The sequence below is a fragment of the Gavia stellata genome, chromosome 24 (assembly GCF_030936135.1).
Source record: "Gavia stellata isolate bGavSte3 chromosome 24, bGavSte3.hap2, whole genome shotgun sequence".
Lineage (NCBI taxonomy): Eukaryota > Metazoa > Chordata > Aves > Gaviiformes > Gaviidae > Gavia > Gavia stellata.
Genome location: NC_082617.1, coordinates 7040285 through 7068204, shown reverse-complemented (window position 1 = coordinate 7068204; position 27920 = coordinate 7040285). Strand labels below are relative to the sequence as shown.

Below are 27920 nucleotides of genomic sequence, written 5' to 3'. Positions count from 1 at the left end.
CCCCGTGAACGAACGCGGGCGGCACCACTCACCGTGGCGGGGGGGCGCGCGGCCCCGCTCGGCATCCTCTCCCCCCGCCGCGCGCCATGGCCGCGGAAGGGCAGCGTCTCCTTCCCCCGCGCCGCAGCCTACCCTGGGCGGGGGCGGGGCCGACCGCGGCGGGGCAGAGCCACCGCCCCCCTCGGACGCCCTCCAGCCAATAAGAGCAGCGAGCTGTCCGCCGGCGCTCCAATCGGGGCGCTTCCCCGGGCCTGGCTCGAGGATGCGGCGGCGAGTGAGGCTGAGTGGCGAGGGGAAGGGGCGGGGGGGCGGTGCGAGCGCCCATTCGGCGGCGGCTGACAGCTCCCCCCGCCGCGGCGGCCCTGCTTAAAGGGGCCGCGTCCGCCGCCCGCGGCCCCGCCGCCTGAGGCGCTCCCCGGGGAGGCCGGACCCCGCAGACTGCTGCTACGGCTCGGCGCTCCCCTCCCGCCGCAGAGCCGCCCGCCCACCCGCCCGGCTCGGCGTCGGGAGGCCCCTCCGGTGACACCCAGCCCTTTTAAGAGGCCGCGGGGCGGCTCGAGGAGGGCATCGATCGGCGCTATAAAGGGCGGGCGTGCAGCGGCTGCGGTGACAGCGGGGGCGCGGCGCGGCGGAGGCGGTTCCCGGCGGCGCCATGGACTTCAACGTGAAGAAGCTGGCGTCGGACGCGGGGGTCTTCTTCTCCCGCGCCATGCAGGTGAGGCGGCCGGGCCGCAGCGTGTCGCCATGGCAACGGCGCCCGCCTGAGGCGCGGGGGGGCTCGGGCCTTCCCCCGGGGCTGCCGGGCCTTCCCCGGGCAGCGTCTTCCCGCTGCCTCCCTCCCTCCCATCGCACGGAGCGTCCTGCGCCGCACCCCGGGCCCCGTGGGTCGAGGCCACGGCAGAGCCAGGGAGCTTTTCCCCAGCCCGGGGGAGGCTGGAAAATGGGTTTGGAACTTGGATGGGTCTACTTGGCTGAGCCACAGCCCGGGAGCAGCCACCTCTGGGCACTGGGGGCTCCGGGCGGTGTGGAATGACCCCGAGCAGGAGTTAAGCTAAACAAACCACGGTGCTGCTGAGGTGAGACTGTCTGGTAAAGGTTAATAAGGCACATAGCCCCAGAGATGCCTCTAACCAAAACCTTGCCTTGAGCAGGGGGGAAGAGGAGTGTGGAGAGGATGCTGCTTGCCTAATGGTTGTTGTTCTTAAAGAAAAGCTTATCTTGCAAACAGCTGTTCAGTTAGCTGTGCCCAGGCCCATCAGGGAACTGTGCCCTTTTGCTAGGGAGATGTGGTAGAGGTGGCCTTGCAGACGGTCTGCACTTCAGTCCCTTGGGAGGTCTGGTAGCAGTAGCTCCCAGGCCCTGACAAAGCACAGTACTGTTAAAGTGATGGGAAGGAGCTGCTGAGACTGAGCGGGCAGTGTGTCAGTGGGCTAACGTGGCATCAGGACCACCCTTCACAAACCTGAGATCGGGAGCTGCTTGGGGATGCAGTGACCCCCCCAGAGCTGTGAAGAAACTTGGCTACCCAAGTGTGCAGCAGGTGGTGAAATGTGGCTGCTGAGTCTGTTTCTTGGGCATAATAACTGGAAAACTGCTCTTGGTTGGGCAGGAGAGAGGCAAGTCTGAGCTGGTTGAGATCCTGCCTGAGAAGTGAAGTCCAGCTGGTGACTCTGGGACTGGGCTTCTTGTTCTACCTATTGTGTGGGGGTTGGTAAACAAACAGAGCAGTGCTGTCTTGTTCCAAACCTTCTGTGCAGTGGAGTAATTCTGGCTCTTTTAGGGACTGGTCTCATGTAAACAGATATCACCTCCTGTAACCATGCCAATGAGTCATATGTTATGAAAAAGAGAGATATTAACTACAGGTGCAAAATAAGGAGCAGATGGAAAGCTTAAAGATGCTGTTCTCATGCAAATGACCTTGGTAGCAGAAGAAAGGAAGAAATGCTGTAAAGAAATCTTATGTTTAGAAGCCTTATTGTAAGTCTCTGATAAGTGGTTTTTAGCTTCAAGGCGTAGGAAGGAGACAGGCATCGGAACAGTGTCTGCACACAGCGATTCTAGAGCAAGGAGGCGTTTATAAATAGTGGCTTCTGCCTGCTACACCTACTCCACATAATCTCGTATATGAATATTCATATGACTAATTACAGTAGTAATTTCTTGAAACAAAATGAGCGCTGGTATTTGTGGACAGTATGCAGGTGTTTGTGTAAGGAGGGGAGACTGGAAGGAAATGGATTGCTGAGGCTGAAAACCACTTTCTGAAATCTAATTTCTGGGGAAAACAGGCCTGTTTGGGCTGTCCCCATAGAGTCCTACTGCTAGCGTGGGTGAGCACTGCCCTATCTCCACCAAGGGCCAGAAATGACAGTTGAGGTCTGCTGTTGGCAATGAGGATTAGGTTTGTAGCACTCTTTAGCACAGCAGGTCTTCCAGGAGGGGAGTAAGACCTGCCTAGAATAAGCTCCGTTTTCTATAGCATCAGAGATGCTTTCTTTGGCTCCAGGCGTTTAACAAAGTGAGGTTTTACTGGAACTGCAGTGACTGGGAGATAAATGGACTGGCCATTATGTGCTGTGCCACTCAGACAGTAAGCTATTGCTGTCTGACTGAGATGTCTGGCCAACACACAAGAGCTTAACTCAAACTGGAAGAAGGGCTGTAGCATTGCTCAGCGAGGGGGGAAGGAGACAGCGTGGTCAGCACACCACCTCTGGGGTGGCTTCCCCTGAGGCTTAGTGCAGGAGCAGTCCTGGTTTGAAACCTGTCCAATACAACCTAATGTAGGTGTTGGCTGAAGGATTTTTAACTAGGTTTGACCTCTCTCATGACAAAAAAAAACCCCACCAAACTCAAAAACCCACTGCCACCTTTACAGGGCTTTTCCTAGCTCAGGCACCAGTTAGCAGGACTGTTACCTGAGGAGAAGCTAGGCAGCTTGAAGGGCTTGTGTGCTCCTGGGTGGGCAATCCTGTACCCGTCTCCAGCAGGAGGAGGACAGAGGTGGCTGTGACAAAGCAGCTGTATAAGCAGTAACTATCTTACCAGGCTTGTGTATGTGGCTCCCTGACCAGGCAGTGCCCTGTGGGCTTCGTGACATCTCTTATGTTCTTTGGAAAAAACAAAACAGGTAGTAGAAGTAGATGAGGGAGGTGGAGGTCATCACTTCTGCCCTGAGAGTGGGAAACAAGCTTCTAGTCTTGGGCAGCTGCAGGGATAAAGAGCTTTTGTAGGATTCGGCATCCCACTTGAGGATGTACTGTATTGACACTTGCACCACCAGTCACAGCCATTGAGTAAGCCTCCTCAGAGGGGATGCAACACATAGCCCCTAACAGCTCTGTCACCTGCAGAGATACTTCAAACAGGTCACACTCTTCATCTTCACTGAAGAAGAATAAGGCCTTTCTCTTTCATCAGCTGCACCTTCCAGTTATTAGTAAGTGGATTTGATCCCAAACCTCTGCAGAGGAAACTATGTTAATAGCTCCAGCTTCCCTACAGAACTGGCATCTCTCCTTCCAAAGGTAACACATTGGATGTCTCTGTTCTAGACAGGCTGCAAGCCAGGCTCTTTCAAGGATGTCTGGAGATAATTGTAGGTGTCTGTCTTTTGTCAGTTGTGATGTAAACTGGCTCTGGGTGAAATTGCCCAAGCGTGAGTACAGCTTTTGGGTGCTCATCCCACTGCTAATGTAATTACTACTAGCAGCTAGAGGTTGACTTACTCTATCTTGAAGCTCCTGAAGAAAGACAGACTCTCCTGTCTCTCTGAACTCTGGTGATAAAATAGACTTTTCCCCTCTGCTTGCTGACCTTACTGGGGTTGATACCTTGGTTGCTGGACACCATAAAGTCAAGAAAATAGGAGGTAACTTAAGAAAAGGATTTTGAAGGCAAGAGGTACAGGCCAGAGCATGTTTCCATTTGAAACACACCTATGAATCTATGAGGGCAGTATTTTTTTCCTCTCCTAAATGCCTTGCTCATGAGTTAACCAAGCTGTCCTGTTAATGGCTTCCTTCTGTCCTCTAGCACAGTTTCACCTGGCTCACAGCCTAGCTTTCCTGACTCCTGGTGACCAAATACTTGAAGCATACTCTGTATCCAGTCCAGAGCTGTTGGGATTCAGGTAGTTTTTAGATGCTGACTGAGTGGCTATGGCTTATCTCCTAATGAAATCCTGTACAAGATGGGAGGTAGATTTGCCTGAACTGATTCTGTCGTGCCTCTGATCACCAAAAAGGCAAATGTTACAACAGCCTGGGCATTATGAAGCTGTTCAGAGGCTCCAGAAAATCCATTGGCCCATATCTACTGGCATGTACAAGAGACTATTCCTGGTTTAAGACTCCTGGCCCTGGTTTGATCTTTGTGATTTAAGGTGGAAAGTCATAAGTAATGTCTGGCTGGAAAAACTGGGGACCCTGCAAGTGGTACAAGGGCTTGAACTCTGCCACCAGATCCTCTGCAAGGGGACTGCAGCTACCCTGTCAGAGCTCACAGCATACAGGCCTGGGCCAGCTGGAAGGGAGGGGGATGGAAAAATCACACAAGGCTGGAAAAGACACAAGTCAACTCATGCTGCATTGTGCAAAACAGCTGTGGTGTTGGCATAACTCAGTGGGAGCACTGGGATTTTATTTCCTTTGCTTTAAAGGGGAGAAAGGTGCTAATGCTTTCAGCAAAGAAAACAACCCAACCCATGTGCTATTTTAAAGCCTAACCTTGATGGCCTTCAGTCTCCAGGGCTGTAGGCACAGCCTTTTTTGATATTGTAGCTGTAGTGCAGGGGGACCCATCCAGCTCAGCTCTACTTGCTCACCCTCCTGACATCCCAGTAGTGTCTCTACCAACTCTCTTGGGGAAAGGGGAGTTTTCCCCCAAGCTGTGAACACAGGCAGCTGCCCTAACTGCAGTCCAACACGGTCTTGCTGCTTTTGGGCCTGTCGCCCAAGTGCTGCTCTCCTGATCTGTCAGCCTGCTTGCCCACATGGGCCCTGATAATGCATCTAGCATTCCCGCTGGCCAGCCAAGCCTCCCAGAGGAAACCCAACCTTTGGCTGAATTATTGATGTCCTGGAATGCAGCATGACTCTCCTCTTCCTGGAGAGCGAAGGCTGCCCTGCATTATTAATCACTTCATCGGCTTCCCTGCACAAAGACAGGACTGGTGCTCAGCTGGGTCAGCTGCAGGGACGCTTCCTGCAGGGCAGGATCGGTGGAGCCTCTCACACTGTGACCTGGCACATGATCCCAGGATGCAGATCCTAAAATTGGTTCGGGGCAGGACTGTTGACCCAACTGGCAGATTCTAGAAAACAAGTGGGAGTAGTTTGGCTGCAGCAGGATGGAGGAGCTTAAGGTTCCCAGGCATTGCAATTGCATGTGCTCTGCCTGCCCTGACTTTCTCTCAGGTGGATATGCACCAAGCCTGTAGGTCAACTTGATACAACCAAATAACACTCCCATCTGTGGCAGTCTGGAGTATTTGGTGCTGCACAAGACACCAATGCTTCTAGTCCAGGAGCAGCAAGACACAAAATATTTTTAATCTGTCTTTTTACAATCAGGAGGCATGAGTGTATGATCAGCTCATCTGTTCTCCTGCATCTCTTGGCCTCACAGTGAAATCTTATGTCTGTTCAATGAGAAGGAAAAATAATGAAATTTCTGTAAGTGTTATGAAAACAAATTCCTAGGAACAGAAGTACTTTATGTGGGAGTTCTGCTTGAAATGCTTGAGTAGCCGGCCTTCATAAACTGCTGTTCTTCTACCCTGCTTTTCACTGGGGACACTGACTTGGGCAGCCACTTAAGAAGGGATTAGCAGCTAAGACCTCTTGCCCCCTGAAAGTTCAAATCTCCACTTGCACTAAACATAAGAACCAGCTCATAGGATAAAGCAGTGTAATTTACCTCTAATCTCATTCACTGGCTGTGCTTTCATGAGAAGTTTCATCTGATCTCACTGCAAGGTGGTCCTGCTCTCCCCTGCACCTGATGGCACGTTCCCAGTAGTGCTGTGTAGTCGGGCAAGTTCTCTGATCTGCCTGAAAAGTCATGTTAGAGGCCAAGTTGAGCTGGATCAGTGACTCCCCATGCACAGACAAGAAGGTAGAAGTGTGCTGCAGGGGAGGAAAAGAGCACCCTCTGCCGCAACCTGCAGTGAGGTGGTACCAACTGCCCCGAGGCTGTGCCCGGGTCTGGACTTTGCACGTACTGACTTCTGGGTAGGGTGAAGGAGACACTGAGGGAATTAGATGGAAATGGAGTAACAGTCTCCCAACATGTGAGATACAGCCTCCCATGCCTTTGCACCCACTTCATAACATTCATGCCCTGCCTTCCAACTCTGAAAAAAAGCCTGAATAAGAGGTTGTTTTCTGGCCTGACCCTTTGGAGCCAAAGGCTGTGACTGAGATTCCTGTCCATCCTCCCCTTCTGGCATAGGCCAGGCTTGCAGTGATCACAGTGCATGTCCTCAGCCCTCTTGCAAGACAAACAGCTTTAGTGCCTGACCTGAGGTAGGAACTGAGTGTCTGAGTCCTGGATGCTCCCTGGCCAAGTGCTGTGCAAATGACCCATGTTATTCCACTGCACCGGGTGAAGGGGTAGGTGACAGAAAACAGCCGCATAGGACAATGATGTGTGGAGGTGCCTCTTGTGAATATAGCAAAGGACCCCAAGAGCTGGAGTGATTCAGTAGGCTGGCAGTAGCACTGTGGAGGTGCTGAAGGTCTTCAGCAGTGAACTGACTCTGCAGCAATGCTGTAAGAAGCTGAGTAAATTCAGCTGATAAGAAACTGGGTTTAGGCTTGACAGCTCCAGGGCAGATGCTGGTGCAGGAGAGTCAAAACTGCAGGAAGAAGAGCTGGAATTGAAAGTGAGATGAGATCTCAAAAAGCTGTCTGGGAGAGGGGGGTGAGGGAAACTGTTACGCTTGCATCAAAGAGTCTTGGCTTGTTTAAGAAAGCTTTTAAACAGATGACTCGAGAATTGGTGCCAACTACCTGGGAAGCCCCAGTTTGCTGCATGGCAGTGACTCAGCCCAGCCTGGCAGAGTGTGAAAACAGCCCCGGGCTTCCAACAGTGACAGAGGAAGAGAGCCTCAGCTGCTCACGCATGTCTGATAGTCGTGATTGTCTTTGGGGGACACACATAGACATTAGGTACAAAGCAATACAAACATCCTCCCACCTTGAATCTGCTTTTAGCCATGTCCAGCAACAGCCATGGCACCACAGCAAGACTGAGCTTAAAATAACTGCCAGTAACCAGGGGCTACTGGTGCTGAGGAAGAGACTAGCGAAGCTATCCCTGTTCATGCAGGGCTGCGAGTCCTCTGTCCCCACCAGGCTGCAGGAGGGAGTGTGACTGTCCTTGCGGTTGAGACTCTGTCACCACTGACATCCAGCAAAGCAGTTAGCTGGCTGTAGCTTGAATCTTGCCCAAACAGGTCACTGTGTAAACATACCTGCAGGGCTTGTATATCTCGGACATCTAGTAACATTTGCGTAGGACCAGTAACAGGACTCCTAACGGTTGTTTGCCTGCCTCACATGCTGGTTCTGGGTCTGCTCCTTATCTCACTTTGTTCCCAGCATTGTACTGGATGTGAACGCAGCTGGGGCTGTTGGGCAGCCACAGGAGCAGAGCTTGGCAGAAAGCCTTTCAGGAGGGGCAGCCGACACCAGACCAAGACCCCATGAAGAGGGCATCTTGGCCCATCTAGAGCTGAGCTGTGGGATAGGGGAGGGGAGAGGAGAAAGTACAAGTGGCAGATCAGACAGGAGTTGTATTTCATCTAAGGGTTTTAGCCAGGCTTTAATCTCTTGGCACCTGACTGTACCAGGTATTGTACAGTACCGCGTCCTGATAACTCAACAGTGGCACCAGAGGCCAGCAACAAGGGCTAAAAGGACAACTGCAGCCTATGTAGGATCCCAAGTGGCATAGCTGTCCAAAGCTTTTAGTATGATCCAACAAGATGCTGGTTCCATCAAGAGCAGGAAATTGTGCTTAAAAATACACTGAAGCTGGCCAACATCACTGAGAGGAGTGAGTGGAAAATGAGGATGGGATGAGAGGGAATGGGCGTTTCTCTCGGCTATCCCCCAAGGGAGCAATGGGGGGTGTCCAGGCCATCTGACACTGCACCTCCAGACTGACAAACCTTACTTGTCAGATGTCACTGCCCAGTATGAAAACACTGAAGACTTGTACAGGCTGCTTTTCCCTGCTGCTTTTTTAAACTTAAAAGGAATCATGGAGGGAGGGAGAGTCCGTTGCCAGTATGAATGTGAGTGCTGAGAGAAGTCAGACACTGTTATATTTCTCTCAATAACCTGCTTCAGAGCCTGTCCAGCCACTGCATGTCCTAGAGGAAGAGTCACTTGCTGGAAGCATTTTTATCGAAATCCTGAGTTTGAGACTCCTTAAAGCTCAGTTGGCAGCGCACTGCCAGCAAGGCAGGAGGTGAGCTGGGAGGCAGTGCTCAGACACTGTCAGTCTGGCTGTTGGAGGGCACTCAAAGCCTTGTAGCAAAACCAATGTTGTGTACATGCTTGTCTAATAAGATGAGAAGAAAGCCTGACTTGTGAGGTGGTAGTGGCATTTCTGATGCTGTTGGGTTTGCAGGACATAGAGTTGGTTAGGAGAAGGTGAAAGGAGATGGCACCTTCCCTCACATGAAGGATGTCTGTTGCTCTCCTGCATGAAGTACTGCAAGCCATGTACACATTTAAATAGATTCCTAACAACTAGAGTATTTTTCTACCAGACCTTATTAAAAGTTGCTTATTCTGGAACACCTCTCAAACCTGGACTCTATTTTTAGCTCAGTGCTTGTCCACTGATGGGCAAAAATTTGCCCTCTTCCCCTGAAAGATGCCTAGGAACAAAGAATGACACCTTGAAGGCTTTTAAGCTCTACTCTTAAGATAAATGCATGAGACAGAAGAAGCCTCAGTGTCTCTTAATAGCCCTGTAGCACACTGTAATTTTGCTGTAGTAGAACAGACCTTCTAATGACTACCTCCTTCCTGCAGTTTACTGAAGAAAAGTTGGGCCAGGCTGAGAAGACTGAACTAGATGCCCACTTTGAAAACCTCCTGGCCAGGGCAGATTGCACAAAGAACTGGACAGAGAAGATCTTGCGTCAGACTGAAGTTCTGCTACAGCCAAACCCTAGTAAGTCCAGTTTCTTCTAATGCTTGAAAGACAAATATCACTTGCAGCTCAGTGTTAAGACTCTCTCTGGCAGAGAGCTCTGTTGCACTGAGTTTGTGGGGGTTGGAAGAAATGTGTCTTTGCAGGGCCTGACCTTCCTTCCCTATGTAGCTGAGAGATGACTGGCTGCTGCCCTACACAGCCTGGCAATGCTCCTGAGGACTGGGGAAGGCACACCTTCTCCTGCTGCTGGTGCTTGCCATCCAACGCATTACTGAGGACTGCACAGGGTGGGCTGCCTATTCCAGGGGCTCCTTCATCCTGCATCCTGTAACTGCTAGTGGCATCCTCATTCCAGGTGCCAGAGTAGAAGAATTCCTCTATGAGAAGCTTGACCGGAAGGTGCCTTCCCGGGTCACCAATGGGGAGTTGCTGGCACAGTACATGACAGAAGCAGCTAATGACTTTGGGCCAGGGACACCTTATGGTAAGTCAGCCTGGCTATTTAAAAAGCCCTGGGAATCCATCCCTTCCTAAGAGAGTATCCCCATTACTGTTTTGGGTTAAGACTTCCGCAGCCTGCCTCTTGAAGGGGGCAGGGTGGCCTGCTCCCCCTGTGGCAACCTGCCTATTAGTGTGTTGAAGCTGATGCCAGAGAAGGGTCTTCTCTAGCACAGAAGCAAACAGCCCATCTGGAGTAGGAAGTCAAGTCTTATTCCAGAGCAAAGCATGCTCCATGCTGGGGGAAAAGGGGCAGGGATCTCCCCATTCCTAATACAGTCCTCAAGTCTGGCAGAGCTAGAGAAGAAATAAAGACAAGTGGATCGAGGGTAGCTAGTTGAACTGGTAACAGGACACAAACTATTCTGTGCTATTTCTGTGGCTTTCTAAACTAGCCTGAACAGGAAGTTGCAGTGAACGGCTTTAGCTTTGTCCAGTTTGACCATATTTTCAGTCTAAGGTGGTATCTAGTTGCAGAGTTTCTCTAGAGTCTGAACAGGAGAACTATCCTTTAACTGTGTCCTGCAAATGGAGAGTGGAAATCTTTCTCCAGCAGAAAGAGAAGAGGAAAACAGACTTGAGAAGGTTGGTGCTTGGCTACAAGCCTCAACAGGCCACTTCCTGACCACACAGAGCATCTTTCTGCTCTTAAATCCTAACAGTTGCCCCTTCCAGGGGGAATTTTGGGCTTCTTTAAGCAGCAGACCTGCACAGAAGCACAGCCTTAACTTCCAGCTGTCCTTGCCTCCACTGTGAGCTTTGTTACTGCCCTCCAAATCAATAGTTGTTCAATAGCGAGTCCTGTTACAGGCAGAACAGCTGTAACTGCATCTATAGCCAGCACTGCCTAATCAACTCCTTTTTTCTGCTCTGGTGCTTTTTAATTTGCTGCTCTGTTCCTGTGCCTCTGTTTTATGAGACAAAGATCATTCTGCGCAAGCAGGTGTAGCAGTAAAAGGACGTCAGTGGAATAAGTGCCTCAGCAGATAGATAAGATCAAAGCTGCACTGGGAGCAGCTGAGAAGAGGCCTCAAGCTAAAAGCAGATGGTGGTTAGGACTGAAGCTGGTGTGGTATGGGCATGGTCACCTTGCCCAGGCAGGGTACACTGTGCCTTTGTCCCCTGTCACTGGAGCCTGGTAGCTCTGGGTGAGTTGGCTGAAGCCAACACAATGTTAATTGGTTTCTCCTGGAGTTGAAGGCTCCTGTCATTGCAGGAAAGACCTTGATAAAAGTTGGAGAGACTCAAAGGCGCTTAGGTGCAGCAGAACGGGACTTCATCCACTCTGCCTCCATCAACTTCCTGACCCCACTGCGCAACTTCCTGGAGGGGGATTGGCGAACCATATCTGTAAGTATGGTAGCAGGAAAGGGGAACCTTGTCACATCACCAGAGATGAGGAGGGTGGGGGGAGAGGGAGACAGTGCTGGAAAAACTCATTTTCCTTCCCTATGAGAAAGGAGGACTCCATGCCTCTCCCCTCAAAGAATGCAAGGATAGGGGAATACCAATCTTAGATCTGCTCAGGGCTCCTCCTGTGGCAGGGAAGGATTGCCAACTGGTGTGCATGAGGAGGGTAACTGCTTTCCTGACTCCTGCAGCTTATTGGGCACCACTCACCCATCGGCTGCCCTGTTTCCAGAGGTTAGGCTGTACCCCTGGCAGCCAGGCCCAAAACTCTTGCTAACCAGATGAACATAGCAACTGCTTCTTTCTCCCTAGCATTTTTTAATAAGGAAAGGGACAAGATATGATCTAGGAATCAAATCTCTTTCCTCCTCAACAGCTCCTAAGCAGTCTGCTCTTATCCCATTTTCCATCCCTTCCAGAAAGAGCGGAGGATCCTGCAGAACCGCCGCCTGGATCTGGATGCCTGCAAAGCCAGGTTGAAGAAAGCCAAAGCTGCCGAGGCAAAAGCAGCGGTAAGTTTTTTCTCTCATTCCCCTCGCTGTACTCTGGCCCCAGGGCTTGGCTCGCATGAGCAATGCCACATGTTCTCTGGACAAAAATTAGGCTGCCCTACTATGTCCTGGCTCTGGCAGGCATGGGTGGGGGGATTCCTCATCTGGTATGCAAGGGAACTGGGAGCAGGAGCCATGCGCCTGTTCCTCAGATGCCCTCCCATGGGGGAGCTGTTGAAGCAAATAGTTCTGAGCTTCCAGAGTCTGGAAAATTCCACTTGACCCAGGCTCCTGTCTCCTGTCTGCTAGTGGTTACTGGATGATTGGTGCTAGTAACTAAAAGGCTGTATCTTCTGAAGACTTGCTAAGTTTCCCTGGGGATCTCAAAGCAAGCCAAGAGAGAGCTGAGCTGGGAGGTGCGCAAGGGAAAAGCATGCTGGGGCTCAAGCAGCAGTCCCAGGCTTTCAGACTAGTTAAGATTCTGCCAACTCAGTCTTCCCCAGGCAGGAGTGCCAGGGGAGCCTTTAAGGGCTGGCCAGTTTCAGACTGTCTACCAAGAGGTCCTTCCTTCAGCCTCTCTATTCACTTAATTCATGGTGCTGTCTGGTTACAGCTTAGTCTTGCCCTCTGGCTTTGGAGAATTCATGGCAAGTAAACTAGCAAAGGTCCCAGGTCAGAGCAGTGCAGAAGGGGGTGGTAAGTCAGCCAGTATCACTGTCCACAGGCCTAAGCAATGGGGACAAGTGCTTGAAAGTGCTTCTCTGAGGCTGACAAGACCTGTCAGCTCAGGGTGCTCCCTGGGCCTGAGGCACCTCCTGGAGCTGGGCTCTCCCTGGGCAGAGGCAGTGTAGCAGGAGGCAGAGAGGATGTAGCTGGGCACTGATGGGTTCCCTGGAGGGCCTCATTGAAGCAGATTGCCATCCTGTAGCACTCTGGCTGTTGGCACAAGGCCTTGCCAAGTTCTGCTTCTAGCCTGGGGCCAGGAGCTCAGCTAGCAAACGTGTGCAATCAGAATAGGCAGGAATCCTTGTCAGTCTCTGGGATGCACTGGGATACCAGCCTGGGAGCCCTGCCGTGAGCCCATTTTCTAGCCATCTGCTCAGCTGGGCCTCTGGCCTTGCAGCTCCCTGGGTGGCCAGTTCCCGGGTGTTTTCCCTTTTCTCCAGCTCTAACTGCATACATGCCATATGGGGAAGCTGTGCTAAGCTCAGCAGCCTCCATCAGCAGGTCTAACAGAGCGCTCAGGCCTATGTGGGAAAGCCCTGCACAAAACTTTAGGTCAACAAAAGCGATACTGCCCTTTTAAAAAAGTCTCCTCTCATCAGTCAGGTCACCCACATCCACTGAAGGTAACTTCAGGGATCCCCGATTCCCCTTCTGAAGGGGATGGTGCGCCCAGTCTCAGTGGGACGTGGTGGCCATTGCTCTACCTAAAGCTCAAATCAGAGCAGGAATTCAGATATCTCCTGTGCTTCCTCCCTTTCCATCCTCTTCACCTTGCTTCCTACCTGAAGTGATCCCAAGGCCTCTCACCTGCACACTGACCCTTGGGTGAGGGACTTCTCTGTACCCAGAAAAGAAAAGCTTGGTTTCCCACGGGAACTGCAGGGCTGGGGTATCCCAGGCAGGATGCAGAGCCAGTCCAGGCTTTCCAGGGTGTTTGCCCCAAGCCACGTTCCAGAACCTCTGCTTCTTTGAAACGGAGATCACACAACAGAAGAAAAACCTCAGCTGCTGTTGCGGGCACTGATCTCTTACCCAGCTTAGTTTAAAGGTGGCGGCCCTGGCCTCAGGGCTCTCTGGCCACCTCTCTGACTACTAGAAGTCGAGGCACAGGTGGAAGCTCCCAGCATGGAGGGGAGACCTGCTGCCTCTGCTCTAGGTGTGTTAACTCATCATTAGACCGCAACGTTCCCTGTAATGTGCCTGGAGTCCTGTGTCACACCTCTCCATCCAAGCTGGCCTAAAGTATGGCACCTCTCCCAGCTCACCACTCTCTTGCTGCTCTTCCCCTCTGTAGTGCAAACTTGTGTTCCCATAGCTTCTGTCTTGTGACTGACTCTCCAAGTGTGCTGCTGCCCAGACCTGTGACCTGCTGTTCGAGTGTCTGGGCTTGTGCATTCCCCTTGGACTTCGTGCTTTGTCCTTCCTGTTGATGCTGTTTTGTTCACTAACCTTTTTGTTTTGTTTCTTTGTAATTTGCTCAGTGTGAGGGAGATGTGAGTATTGACTGTGCTAACAGTGCTGTGATTTTTTTTTTTTCCTTTAACACCTCTCATTGTCTCTTTCCCATTTTAAATAAAAATTCGTATCTCCCTTGTCCCATTGGGACTGGCCCTGGAGCATGTACCTGAGCATGGTCAGGGCTGTGGCTGCCTGGGGAAGGTGCCCCAGAAAGATGGGAGCATCTGTCAGCTGCCTGCAGCCCCTCTGGAGCATGCACTCTGTTCCATCAACACTGCTTGCAAGCACTGCTCAAGAGAGTCATGGCCTCCTGTAAAAACCTATTCAGGCTCCTCCAGCTGCAGGCAGGAGGAGGTCAGGTTGGGTGGCAAGTCCCTCTCCTGGAAGGGAGACAGCCCAGAGACAATGACAGGCAGGTTGGTCTGGTTGTGGTGCTGTTCTGTCCTCCAGGCTCCAGGGCTCTGCCCGTTTTCCCCATTACAAGAGCGGAAGGGGGAGGGAGGTGGGTCCATTTTGACCACTGCTTGCAATATGATGTCTCCATGCATAGGAGTGCAAGAGCAGCTTGCCTCGTTCATCCCATGTGCTATGACTAGTTTTGGGACTCTCTGGAGACCAGGGAATGGGAGGAGAGGTTTCTTCAGTTACTTTTGATTTTAAAAAAAGAAAAAAGCATGAGAAGCTATTTCTGGGGAAATCTCCTCTCCCCACAGGGAGGAGTCAAGCCTAGTTGCGGTGCTGGCCTCAAATCTCACTGGTTCATTTTTCTCCTTATATTCAGGTTGGACTTGTAATAGGAATCGCTCCTCCTTATTCCTTCCTCCAGCCAATCCCAAAACTCCTAGATAGTTTAAAAAAAAAAAATCTCTTGTTGGGACTGCCTGACTGCTCTTCCACACACTGGTCACTCATTCCAGCAGACTGCTTGGGGCCCAGCAAATTGGGTCAGTGTGTATAAGTAGATCTGGGTGAGCTGCAAAGTGATTAACCTGGGAGAGGAAACATGGGGCCTGGGAGGATTAACAACGTAGCTGGATTACAGCTGGGTTGTGTGCCAGCCTTGCACACCAACCCGCTGCACAGTAAAGGCTGACCAGGAGGATGCCCTGATGCATCACACCAGTGTGATGGTTCTAATGCAAGCTAGCTAGTTGGCTCATTTCTTTGGGTGATGCTACAGCCAAAGGCCATCCTAGGAGGAGGCCTAGTCTTAGCTTAGCTGAATAGAGTGACCATGTTATGTGACGGTTAGTGAGCCCACACCTGTGGGGGTGTGGACTGGATCCCCAAGAGGAAAACCTCCAGAGTGCTTAAGTCTTCCTGCCCCCAGGCAAAGGTTTAGCTATGGAGAAGGTAGCTTGGAGGTTTTCTGACCTCTGAGATGAAAACTCATATGCTAACTTTGGCAAAAGCAAGGCTTTGGACTAGATCTGCTTTGGTTAAGCCATGCCCCTTACCGAAAATAGCAGATCTGAGTCCGTTAGAAGGAAACATGCCCAGAGGCTTGGTGAGAGTAAGAACAAGTAGATGTGTTTCTTTAAAAGGCACTGTGGAAAGGATGCTCTGATTCTAGTAAACATGCCCACTACTAAGGATAAGGCCCTGTACAGGGACACTTCTAGGACTGTAGATGGGAAGCAAGGAGAAAGAAGATCCTGCCCACTGGACTAAGCCAACATGACATGAGCAACCTGCTGGCTGCAAGGGAATGGGAAATGCATTTGAGATTGTGCTGTCTCATCTCCACTCCAACTGGCCGCTGTATGAGCAGATAGCTGTAAGTACAGGCAGAGATTCTTACAGTAGAAATATCTGCTGTTCAGGTACTGGGTGTGACTGCATGAGCCAGTCCACCTCCTCTTGCACAAGCCTGGCTTCCACCTGGGGAGAGCTTCCACACACCACTGCCCAGACTGTTGGGAGACTTCCCTCCTTCCATCCCATAAGAATTGGAACTAAGCTCCCAGCACAGACAGGAAAAAAACACTAGTCCCTTCTTCCATCCATTGCCCGACTGACTCTATCGACTCTTCTGCGTGACTTGTACATGAAACTCTATTCCCCCCACTAGGCTGTGCCTGACTTTCAGGAGACTAGACCTCGTAATTACGTTCTCTCCGCCAGTGCATCAGCGGTAAGATTACTTCCTCCTAGATGTTGCCTCTCCAACCTCTTCCTGCCCCTCTCTTCACCTGACTTAAACTCAGACCTAGCGCTCTGCTGTTTTCAACATTTTAATGTGACATGGGCTGCCCAGGGTTCCTCTAACTCAACCTTAAGGATGCAGATCAACCCCATGGGGGTGCATGGTCAGGGTCTAGCAGTTTTGCTGCTTGGTTTGCTTTCCAGTTTCTCTGCCAATCCTTTTCCACGTTTCCAGTGGGAATCTTCTGACTTTTTTACTGCTAGTGGAGCCATTAAAAGGAGAAAACCTCAAAGGTTAGCCTTTCTGGATGGTTCCAGCTGTACACTAGCAATGTCACATAAATGACTGCTTGATCAGTACTGTGGTGTCAGTGCTCAGAAGCTTCGTAGCTGGTCAAGAGAAGCAAAGGTGGAAGAATGTCTGCCACCCATTGTGTCAGTAACACAGTAGGCTGATCAGTGCAGGCTAGTCTGTTTTGCAAATAGAGGTTGCGGGTTTTTTTTCCCTTCCATCTTGGAGCCTGTCTGTTGGCAGCTGTTATGCAGCCAGATGTGCTGGGGGTGGGTGATTAGCCTGTTGCATCTCTACTGTGTTGCACTGAGTGATTGTGGTCAAGCAATTGACTTTCTGTGCTGTGTTCATGGCTCCCCATTGCACAATGTCACATTTCTCGTTAAAATGTTGAAAACTGATCATCTTGCTTCCTAAATAGCATTCAGAACAACACTGATGCCTGTTAATAGAATAGTCTGGGAGTAGAAGGGCTGGGGAGTGGGATCTGTAGATATGAAAAAGAACAGCCCAGCCTTCTAGCAAACAAAAGACATCATGGAAACAAGTTGGATTTGGTTAATGGGAAATCCATCCCCTTTGGAGAAAGAGGCATGTCTGAGCTGATAGCATCAGTGTTAGTTCCCAGGGGGATCTGTCCTGACCTTCTTGGAGAGTGATGCTGGGATCAGAAATAGCTTTGCACAGTAACTAGAAAACTGCTTCCATAGGTAACAGGCCTGGTGATGAGACTCCTTAGGAAGAAGCTGATACTGGTGATGCTGTAGCAATTGCTCAGTTTCCATCTCTCCTAGTGCAGCAACTAGCAGCGAGCCTGTGGCTCTGGCTTCTCCCTTGGAAAGGTCTGTTCCAAGGACAGTGTGTTAACAGACTAAAACGGAGCCCTAGGACAATCAGAGGAGAGAAACTGGGCTTTCCCTGCCTCTGAATAGCTCTGGTTAGACCAGGGTATCCTGATTGTTCCCCGATGCTTTCTAAATCAGACCTGAAGGCAAGCATTTGCTTAACATGCATTAGCATCTTGCAGAGTGCCCAGATGCTCAGTTGAACATGTCTAGTCATCACCAAAGTGCAAGCTGGTCTGGTTTTGCTGTATTGCAAAAGCTGTTCTGGGGAGCAGATGCCAAGCACAGCAACATGACAGGAGAAATAAATTTTGCGGGGGGTTTTAGTCCACAGGTGTCTACTCTGGCACATCTCTGCCTAGGTTCAGTGGTCCCTTTCAGAGCTCTGCTACTGAAGCTCTGACAGCTGTGATGATGATATGGGACAGTTAGAGCAGGGCTGTAGGAGACTGACTTGCTTTAGGTAAGCAGCCAGCACTGACCTTGATCACTTCATCATGTTTGATGGTTGCACAGCAGGGCCTCCTACCAGGGGCACCTGTAGGAAACCTGCTGGCCTCACCAGCAGTGGTCCTTGTGGCTTCCAAAACCGTCTATTTCAGAGGCTGCAATTGGTAGTTGAAATGCCACCTGAAGTCCAGTTGCAGTAGCAGGGGTGACTTGAATAACAATTGGCATCTCTAATTAGCAAAATGTGGGCTGAGCCCAGACTGCTCCCCAGCTCCATGCAGGCAGGACTGCTTTGCAACAAGCTCTCTAATCCCAGCACTCATCCCAAGGGGTCAGGCACTGCAGCAAGGTAGGAGCTCTTCATACTGTTGCTCTGCTTTTCTTCCAGGCCAAAGTCCTTCTGCTACTTTAGTCTTAGTGTGTACTGACAGTATAGAGCAGTGGTTGCTGCTCACTGTGCTGTTGAGCTCTGCTCCCTCCTGGAGGGAGGGATTGCTTATGCCCAGGTAACAACTTTGTCTTACAGGTGAGCAAACAGGTCAACTCTCTCCTGGACCCTATGCCCTCAGCAGGGCTCTGATTTGGATTCTAAATCTATGTTGCTGGTTTTTGGAGAGGTGGATAACATGGTGCTTTTATTTTTTTCCCCTTCCATAACAGGAGGGCTTAGATGGAATTAGATCCACATGGAGTTAAGCACCTCTCTTACTTTGTATGAGTTAGAGGCTGAGGAGTCCTTTCTTCTCTCTCCCACACTGACCTTTTGTTTTTGTGCAAGAAGGTGTACCGTGGGCTGTGTAAGCCTAAATATCCCTTTCTCTCAGACCCTGCCACTTGCCATGCACTGTACTCCTAGGAATGATTCCAAGAAAAACATATTGAATCCCGTAAAGAGGGTTCCTCTGGCTTGAGCTGGGGTGCAGGGGGACAAGGCGCAGGTGATGGCCTTTTCTGCTCCCTGAGCTGTCTGAAATGCTTCTGACTATAGCCACATAGTGCCTTAGCCCAGAGATAGATCTGGGCAAAGCTGGACTGCCTCAGAACACCACAGAGTCAGAGCTGGAGATTGCACAGTAAGGCCAACAGAAGAGAAACAAATCTAGCTATGAATTCAGTGGCTACTATAATGATTAAATGGGCCTGAAATGGCTTAAGTACTGTCTACAGCATCTAAGTAGGAAGACCCAGGGCCAGAGTGAAAGCTTCCTATTGCCTCTATAGTAAACCTTGTTCCAAAAACATGAGGGTGTGCTAGCAGAGGCCTTGTGGCAGAGCAGCAGTTCAGGCTGGGACCTGCTTCTCAGCTGCCTACAAGGATCTTCCCACCATCTGCCTTCCACAGTAGGAGCTCTTAGACTGAGAAGGGGAGGGGGCTGGTGTCCCCATGCATGGCTGAAATTGCACAGGCCTTATTTGAACCAGTTCCTGGTTTGCAGTAACAAAACATCTTCCTAAAGGTCAGAGGAAACACCCAGCCATGGCACACTGAGCACTGCCCAGGGACAGCCTGCGATCATAAGGTGACCAGCTACAATAACTCCACTCAAGTAAGAAGAGATGCCAATCAGGCTACGTACCATGGAATGGGAGCAGGCAGCAAGCCAAGGAGCCAGGCATAACACCTTCCTGCTTCAGCCCTTCACTAGCACAGGCAGCTTCTGCAGGTGCTCCTTATATTGGCTGGTGAAGTTGTCTCTGCACCTGGGGCTGCCACAGCCCACCTGAGGGCAGTTGCTGGTGAGCAAACCTCAACAAGGTTCAGTTGGGAGACCCGGGGTCCAAACAGAGCGTGTTCTCCCTCTGACACCACAGCATCCAGCGCAGGACTCCCAGGTGCCTGCAGTGCAAATTCAGCCATGCTATAGTGAACTTCCCTGATCTGCAAAGGTGACATCATAGGGTGACGCTGAGGTCCTCAGAGGCCGTCTCCCCTGGCCCCACTGATGTGGGGTGTTGCTGGCAGGTTGCTGTGCTCCCAGTTGATCCAGGGTGATTTCATGTTGCCAGGGCTGAGGGAGGCCAAGGCCAAGGAAAGGCCAAGCCTGCTGAGGAAAGGCCAAGCCGAGAACCTCTGGGAAGGATCAATGTGTTTTTCTACCTCTTCTCTCCCTTTCCCATCGCTGTGCGTGACTTTTGTTGTCAATTGTTTCATGTCCTGGAGCCAGATCCCAGCAAGCAGCTGGCAGAGTTGTGCTGCCCTGAATGTGCTCCTGTGGGTGAGGAGAGTAGGAAGGAGTAGTGTGATGTTTTGCCTGGCTCAAAGGCAGCATCCAGCCATTGCCGCCTCCTTCCTGTAGCTAAACATGCCTGTTGGTAGTGGAGACTGGCTGGATTATGATCCCATTAACCTGAGCTCTCTAGACCAGTGGGTGAGGAACGCTGGCCTCTGTCTGGCTTGAGCTCACGGCAGTTCCCAGGCCCTATTTGTGGGTTCAAGCAGCTCATTTGCCTCTTCACAATGCTAAAAGAAGGGCTGTTCTTCAACACCAACCTCTGCAGCTTCAGTGAAGTAACTCTTGCTGTTCAGAGGACTCTGCTGCTTAATCCTTCTCTTCCTGGAGCCTGTTGAATGCAGTTGCTGTAACAGCCCTGGCAGGGAGCAGAGCTGGAGTGCTGCTGGCTCTGGTGGCACGGACTTGCTCTCCCATTGTGAAACTGAGCTCGAGGGTGCAGGAATGAGGGGAAGGGGTACCGATCTGGCAGCTGCTTCTGGGTGAAGGGCTAGCTTGTCCCTGGAGTTGGCCTGCTGTGTCCACGGAGCGTCCTTGCCAATTGGTGTTAATGCCGAGTGCTTCTCGACGTCACCAACACTGATCTCCTTTCCTGTTGCTCTGTGGCCCCTACAGCTTTGGAGCGACGAGGTGGAAAAAGTAAGTACCCAGCTGAAATTGTGCTCAAACCTTCTGGGCGTGCTGGTGGTGTTTAGGGGGTGGAGGGGTGCTGCGGATTCCTTCCTGCTCGTGTGCCTGCACACATGCAGGGGAGGATCAGTGGGACGCTGCTGTTGTCAGCCCTAGTCCTGATCCTGCAGCTGTATGGTTCAGTGTGGCTCCAACAGTGGCTTGGGAAGAGCCTACCCCCAGGCCGGCTGGCTGTACCTAGTGCCAGAGACTTCCTAGGCAAACCAGGCGTGTGTTTGTATGTGATAAAACGCAACTCTTGAGTGCCCTGCACTGGTGTCGCAGGAGCAGAGGTGATACGCTGTGACGTGATTCAGCTCTGCTCCTGTGGCAAAGGCCCTGCCTGCTCCAATTTTGCATGTGCCATGCATTAGTCTTCTAGTAGCCCCTTGCCTGCTTGTTCTGGGGTCCGAGCAGGAGCTCTGAGCAGAGCTGAAGCAAGGACAGAGGGTTTCCCCATGAGCAGCCCCAGCTGCTGGAGGGAACAGCTCTGTCAGGAGGGCAGGGTGGGAGGTTGGAGCCTGTTGTGGAGTTTACTCTGTCTGGGTGAGCTCTACTTACCCTTCTGAGTGGATCCATGGAGGTAAAGTCCTAGCTCTTGTTTATTTTCTGGGCTCTGCAAGGGGAGTGTGACTTGTCTATGAAGATGGATGGAGGGCTGCTAGTGGACTGGAGACCAGAGTAAGCTCTGTGTGGAGCTCCAGAGACACCTTCTGGGATCCCATTGCCTTTCATACCTCAAACACCCCCAGCAGATACTAGCCTGAAGCCTGAACTGCAAGGTGATAGAATGGCACGTTCCTGCATGCTATGCATGATAGCAACCTATTATTGCCTTACTCTAAATGCATCATCAGAGCAGACTGGCTTTTTTTGAACCAGCTCATCCTGTACTTTCAATCCTTCAGTCCCTCAAACAAATAAGCTGACTGCAGTCAGCTATAAGCATGCAAGGCTCTGTTCCTCTATCGTCGGTCTATCCTGGTTGGATAGACCAAGGTATGTCAGTAAACTTTCAAAGTTCTCCGTGTCTTGGAGAAGCACAAGACTGGAAGGGACCTCCCAGGTCACAGTCCAGTGCTGGCTTTATGGGAAACTACATCCTGCAACTGCTCGGAGCTAGCAAGGAGAGGCAATGAGTCAAATCCCAGGCGGTGCCAAATGGAGCTGGGTCTGCCTGTCACAAGTTTCAAATAGCTCTGCTGCTACTGAAGTCTCTGCTCAGCTCACTGGAGCAAGAATCTCTTGGTGCTTAGTAAGGCATTGCACTGGTATTTCCTGTTACATTCCCCCTTCTCCTTTAAATAATCCCTTTCATACAGAGGATGCAAGAAAATAGATCAGTTGTAGCTTAAAATAGACAAATCTGATTAAAAGACAGTCAAAGCATTTCTTTGTTCTAGCCAGCAGTACTGTTAACGCTGTTACCAGATGAGAGATGTAATGGCCCACAGCAGCTCCTCCAGCGTGCCCGGCTGAGAAGGCTGGGTCTCCCTGGGGGCGACCCTGCTCAGAAACACCAGCGATGTGGCCTCTGCTCTGAGACTATCAGCCTGTCTGGATTAGCTCCCTAGGGTCAAGTCAAAACAAGTCCTGTGCCAAAACGATCAGGGCATTTCCAAACCAGCAAAAGGAGCTCAGTGGCAGAACTGGTGCTGTGCAGGAGCCACTGCACCAAGGCAGGCACCCCTCCGATTGCTGCACCCTCCTCGAGAAGGGGAAAAAGACACAGGACCCGTACTCCTCTCCTTCCAGCAAGCTGTAGCTAAGTGGACATCACTCTTCTGTGCTATCGGTCCCAGCACATCCTAAGAGGGAACTGGCATGTTCCGCTTGGTGTTAAGGGGTGATGCATGCTAGAGAGAACAAATGTGCCTGCTTGTCACCCCTTTCCCTGTGGCAGCAGGGAGGGAAGAGCACGCACCAGAGCACCTGACTGCTCCAACATTTCCGGAGCTCTTCTCTTTGCACGGATCCACCAAGGTACTCTGGTACTGCAAAACTGCCCTAGTGTAAATATGCTGTTTGCTATGGGGGGAAAGATGTGATCTGTCTGCTTGGTAAATAGGGTCTCCAGTATGAGTCTGTCTTTGAATTCCCAATGTCTGCTGCATAGCTACCTTCTATTAACCATTAAGTCCTCCTAGCTCAAAATAAGTAACTAGCTTCAAAGGAGAGCCTCGGGTAGAAGTTGGATTGGGATGTTCATCTCCATTGTGGAGAGATGTAGTTGAGTAACAGCAATTTAGTAAATGCTCCCTGGCCTCAGCCTTTGCTCTGTGGTGATAAAAAGGATACTGGTAAAAGCTGCACTTCTGGAGAGAAACTTAGGGAGGTTGTCACATTCTTATGCCTATAGGCTTAGAGAGGGGGTTAATGGAGCTGCACAACTGTGTTTTGCAGCAGACCCATAGGCATGCTGACCATGGGAACTGTCCTGTTTCCAGTGTTAACCTTTGCAGGGGACAGATACTGATGAACAGCATTAGCTGTCCATTCTCAGAGTCCTACAACAGGCAATAAAAGGACAGGTGCTAGCATGGGACTGGCTTCCCACATACCTCAAGATTAACAAAGCCTCTCCATCTTCATGTTCTAGTCTTGTGGGAGTAGGAGCTCCCTAGCTTGATGCGTCAGTTTTGAGCTGCCATTCCATGACCTGCAGTGATCCAGCGTAGGATCAAGCAGGAATCAAGTCGAAATACTGCCAGAGGCCTCTGGGATCCTCACCCAGGGTGTCTTGGGCCTGATGTTCAGTGGCATAGGTGCACGTGGATCCTACTGAGCCAACAACACACTTGTCTCAGTGCCAAAAGGAGCGGTTGGTGGAGGAGGTGGGTGTTGCCTCTCCCTGGAAGAGGCAGAATAGCGGTCCTTGCTTTGTGCTGTCTGCAACAGCCCGTCCTGTTTTGCAGGCAGAACACGAGCTGAGGCTCACGCAGACCGAGTTCGATCGACAGGCAGAGGTCACGCGTCTCCTGCTGGAAGGGATCAGCAGCACACATGTGAGTCTTCCTAGGTCACTGGGGGGGTGACAGGGACTACAGCGACTCTTGGCTCCTTTCTAGAAGAATGCCAAGAGGATGCTGGAGCCCTGCACTGGGAGTAGAGGTAGAAGAGGTCATAAATTTGGATGCTGGAATGCTCAGACTAAACACATAATGAAGCACGCACAGGCAGTGCCACTGTGACACCTGGAGTTCTGCAGTCCTGGAGGTGCTTCCGAGCCAGAAAAACCTTGTTGTTCTCTCACTAGAGCTGTGGACTAGCCACACGGGCATGGCTAGAGTGCCAGGAGCAGCCTGCTCTCTGAGATCACCCTTGGGCCTATGCAACGTTCCCAACCTTAAATTAGCATATTTAAGCCAACCAAGTAATTCTTTTAAGTACTGGCCTGCACAAGTCTGCTTCCCGTGGGGGTAGGTAGCAGCTGCAGGAAGAGGGTTCCCGTGCCTGGCACCCAGACTCACAGACCTGCTTATGGTCCTTCTCCCTCCAGGTGAATCATCTTCGCTGTCTCCATGAGTTCGTGGAGTCTCAGACCAACTACTATGCTCAGTGTTACCAATACATGCTGGACCTGCAGAAGCAACTGGGCAGGTGAGACAAGAGACTGCTTTTACTTCTCTAAGGGTTACTCATCTCGCTACCCCTAGCTCAGGCCTCATTCCCCATCCCACATCATAATGTCAGGTAGAAGTTTTAAAGCCCCCTCCAAGCTCTGACAGAGCTTCTGAACTTACAGAATGGTGACCAATCCTGGCAGTAGTGCATTTAGAGCAGGCTTTGCCATTGGATTCATCTGGGTTTTATACATTCATCTCAAAGCATGATGGCCATGAGGGTTAGAACATTCTTCCTCTAAATTAATCACATGGGAGATAAATTCCTGTTGCCAAGCAGCAAGCCTGAGTGTGCTCAGCTGCAGCAGTAACTAATTCTGTGCTGCTGGCTGCACATCCCATGGGCGTGGGCAGGGCTGTTTTGTCTGTTAACCTGTCATATCACTGTAGAGGGCTGACCCAGGAAGAGCTGTTGCCTGTGCACACTCACTCACTATGCCTGTTCCATTCTTTTCCATGCTTGCAGCTCCAAAGGAGAAATGTAAGTAAGATGTTGCACAGGACTGGCTCTAAGAGCTCTCCACCTCAGCCAAACTCTGTAGTCTCTGCAGACTCGCTACAAAGGCCAGCAAGGGCCAGAGCTGCACTCCCTTAGCACAGAGGGGGGTATCTACAGATAAATGAGACCAAGCTCCAGTACCTTCTCTATCTGGAGAGCCCAGAAAACCTGGGAGCCTCCAGTTGTGGCATCCAGTTTAACAGCAACAATGACTGTCCCTTTCCTGAAGAACTAGCAGACTAAACAGTTAACACTGACCATCTGAGAGCAGGGCAAGGACGCAGCAGAATGGCCCCAGTAAAACAGCTGCAGAGCCAAGAATACCACCTGCCCAGACCCCTCTCTGGTGCCACACTTCAGTCTCGTACTCTGCAAGTTAAGTGCCAGTCCTGTAATGGGACCCTGGAATCAAAATAAGCAAATACTACCTGTTGCATAGTCTCAGCACCTGAGAACTGAGTGCATTTCCCCACTCAAAGGGCAGCGTAGGTATGTTACAGCTGTTAGCTGGAACTCTTGAGCATCATGTCTGTAGTGTACCTACTGAAAGAAACAGCTCTTTCTTGGTTCTTCATACTAGAGCCTTACTGAAATCTGCTTTTTTTCTCCTGTGTAAGATTTTCAGGCACATTCGTAGGCAACGCAGAATCCACATCTCCTCCCCCAGCTGCTACCTCTCCTCCAGCTGTTGCTGCTGCCACACTCCCTGCTGTGCCTACTATTCCAGTTGTGCCCACGATTGTTGGGGTGCCTAATACCGTGGCAGAGAGTGTACTGAACCCAAATGAAGTCAAGCCTCCTGCCAGTGGGACACGGAAGGCCAGAGTCCTCTATGATTATGAAGCAGCTGACAGCACTGAGCTGGCACTTCTTGCAGATGAGGTTGGTAGCTTTCCTTTGCTTTGAATTTTGCTGTAACTGCCTAGCAGCCCATTGCATGCTCAGCAAGCTCTTGGTTATTTTTCCTGCCCCTAAAAACCCTGTTTTATGAAACCACTAATAGTCTTTTCCTTGCCACTAGTATCTGCTGAGTTGCAGTGAGCCTGTGCTCACGGCCATTTGCTATTTGAGAATATCACCCTAGTAACTCTTCTATTCCTATTGGAGTCTAGCTGTACCCAGCTAACAAAGCATCCCAGTACTTAGTATCTTCACTGTGACCCTCAGATACAGCTTATCTGAGATACCTTATCTGAGAGCAATGGGATAAGCTACTGGCTGGAGGCCTGGTCTAATCATGCTGAGAAAAAAGGAAATTCAGCCAGTTGCAAACTCTTTTGTTGACTAGCCTCCACTTTTGTATTCAGAAGGGATGCCATAGCAGTATCATGCCATCCTGTATGCAAAAATACCTAAAGGCAACAGGGACATCACTGGGCAGGTTGCTGTAGATCTTTTATTAAAGCTGCAGATAGCTCCAGGAAAAGGGCACAGGTGCCTGCTAAATGAACTTCAGGAATTATTGTTCCTTCAGTATCCATCTGACTGAACTTCTTGGCTCTGTCTGCAGAATAAGGTCCTGTCTAATGCTGTCTTCTCTCCCCAGATGATCACTGTGTACAGCCTGCCAGGCATGGATCCAGACTGGCTCATAGGGGAAAGAGGGAACCAGAAAGGGAAAGTTCCCGTCACTTACTTGGAACTGTTAAGTTAAATGTCTCCAGGAAAAAGAATGTACAAGCAGAATGCACCCCTCATCTCCTGGCACTTCTAATGCGGATTTCTTCATCCGAGACCATTGCTCTCTTCAGGGTTGACACTCCATTGCTAATACAGGAATTGTGGGAAAGAAGTGGTAAAACTGTTACAGTAAGGTTTTGGGAAAGGGCTGATGGCACCCAAGACTGAATTCGTTAACTACCAGTGCAGCCTGCTTTGAGGTTAGTCTTGATGGCGCAAGATTCCTTGATTACTTTTTTTCTACCCTACCCTAGTCTTGTTTATCGCAGTGGCTTTCCCAGGGCCAGCAAACTGTCTCGCTCAGCAGCTGCTCATGGAGTTTAAGTTACACTTCCCTTCTGTCTGATGTGAGTTAGTACCTGTCTGCCCCTCCTGTCCTCCCTCTTCTCCAGCAGTAGAATTGCCTAAGACAAACAATCAAGCATTCCAGTGGGAAGTGTCCCACACAAACCCTCTGATGTGTTCTAGCTCTTAAGGCAAGGAAGCTGAATTTAAGAATTAAAAGCCTGTTAACCCACCCACCTTGCTCACCTGTGGGAGAACAGTAATGCAAGGCTCTCTAAGAGCCACGCTTACTATCATGGTGCCTGATGGCTTCCATCTAGAACTGTCCTCTGAAGCTGGAATGAAATTGCTTTGTGAAGATCAACCTAGTAACATAGGGCCTGTACGTTGAAAATCAAACCTCAGTGCAAGGGACCATGCATCTTGCTTGCATTTCTTCTGAGAAACTGTTCTTGGACTGCAAAGAGTTTACAAGCCTTTTTACAAGCTTTGCTCCCTGTGTTAATCGTCCGGGCTTTCCTTTCAGTGTGTCTGTTCCAGGCATGTTTTAGCCTGACTTTAGTTTCACCCTAGATCACTGATTTAACTAGGATTTCCCCTCCCATCTCAGCAGTGAACAGAGTTGGTGCATCCTGGTACAGTAAGGGACAGTCCCACTTGCTGTTATCTCCAACAATGAGCTATTTTCTTGGCCATACACACACTAAACAATCCAGGCTGCCCTTGATGCATGCGGTGGTTTAGCTCAAAGGGAGTCCTCAGGTGTGTATGCCTTTCAATCCTCTAAGGAGCTTTTTAGCTAGAGCTCGCCTAAAGGAATTCCGCTGCTGTATAACTAGTTTTCCACTCAGGCTCGATGGAAGAGAAACTTGCCTGCATCAAGCTCTCTGTTCACTACCTTCCCCTTGGTATGTCAGAACTAACTTTGCTTGTTTATTGATCTTTTGCACTTTTCCCCAATGGTATCGTGACCACTCTAATGTAACAGGGCACTGAGCACCTGTGTATGTAGGGCTCATGGTTTTCAGCACTTATTTGCCAATAAACGAACTGCCTGACCTCCTGCCTCAGCGTCTTGTGTGGGTTCAGCGCTGCCCTTGCTCTCCAGCTGTGCGACTGCAGGCTGTGGGGACAAGCAGCGCTGGCAGGGAGGCAGCTCACGTGGGAGCCGTGCCGTTCTGCTATCCCAGTCTTGGAAGCCGGGTGGAAAAGCAAAACAAAGTTGCTCATCTTTCCCATCCCAGCTGAAACTCTCAACATGCCTTACAGTTGTTAATGTCTTGCAGTTCCTTTCCCAGATGACACATCTCAGTTGTACTACAGACTCAAGAACTCTAAGAAACAACAGCTCCTCCTTAACCTGAAGCAAAAATAGAGCAGCAGAATGACTTTAGCTGCTGAGAGACTGGAAATGCTATTCTAGCTCTAACAGACTTCTTTG

The 27920-nt window shown here is 50.6% G+C and overlaps 1 protein-coding gene across 3 annotated transcripts; it reads left to right on the top strand.

The window, feature by feature from the left end:
* The first annotated feature begins 652 nt into the window (after window positions 1–652).
* SH3GLB2 (SH3 domain containing GRB2 like, endophilin B2) lies at window positions 653–27519 on the top strand. Of its 3 annotated transcripts, XM_059828754.1 has the most exons (13): window positions 653–715; window positions 9054–9195; window positions 9533–9661; window positions 10892–11025; window positions 11505–11597; window positions 13784–13795; window positions 15832–15894; window positions 20339–20362; window positions 23308–23397; window positions 23892–23992; window positions 24482–24496; window positions 25132–25396; window positions 26061–27519. In XM_059828754.1, exons 1-13 carry the CDS (start codon window positions 653–655, stop codon window positions 26166–26168), a joined length of 1239 nt encoding a protein of 412 aa, XP_059684737.1. In that variant the 3' UTR covers window positions 26169–27519. The 3 variants fall into 3 exon arrangements, with proteins under 3 accessions (XP_059684737.1, XP_059684738.1, XP_059684736.1); XM_059828755.1 differs by lacking the exons at window positions 13784–13795; window positions 15832–15894; XM_059828753.1 differs by lacking the exons at window positions 13784–13795; window positions 24482–24496.
* Window positions 27520–27920: the final 401 nt, after the last annotated feature.

Coding starts and splice junctions, on each gene's coding strand:
- SH3GLB2 (XM_059828754.1), top strand. CDS start 653: ATGGACTTCAACGTGAAGAAGCTGGCGTCGGACGCGGGGGTCTTCTTC. Junction 9,196..9,532: donor TCTGCTACAGCCAAACCCTA/GTAAGTCCAGTT, acceptor TCCTCATTCCAG/GTGCCAGAGTAGAAGAATTC. Junction 9,662..10,891: donor TGGGCCAGGGACACCTTATG/GTAAGTCAGCCT, acceptor CTGTCATTGCAG/GAAAGACCTTGATAAAAGTT.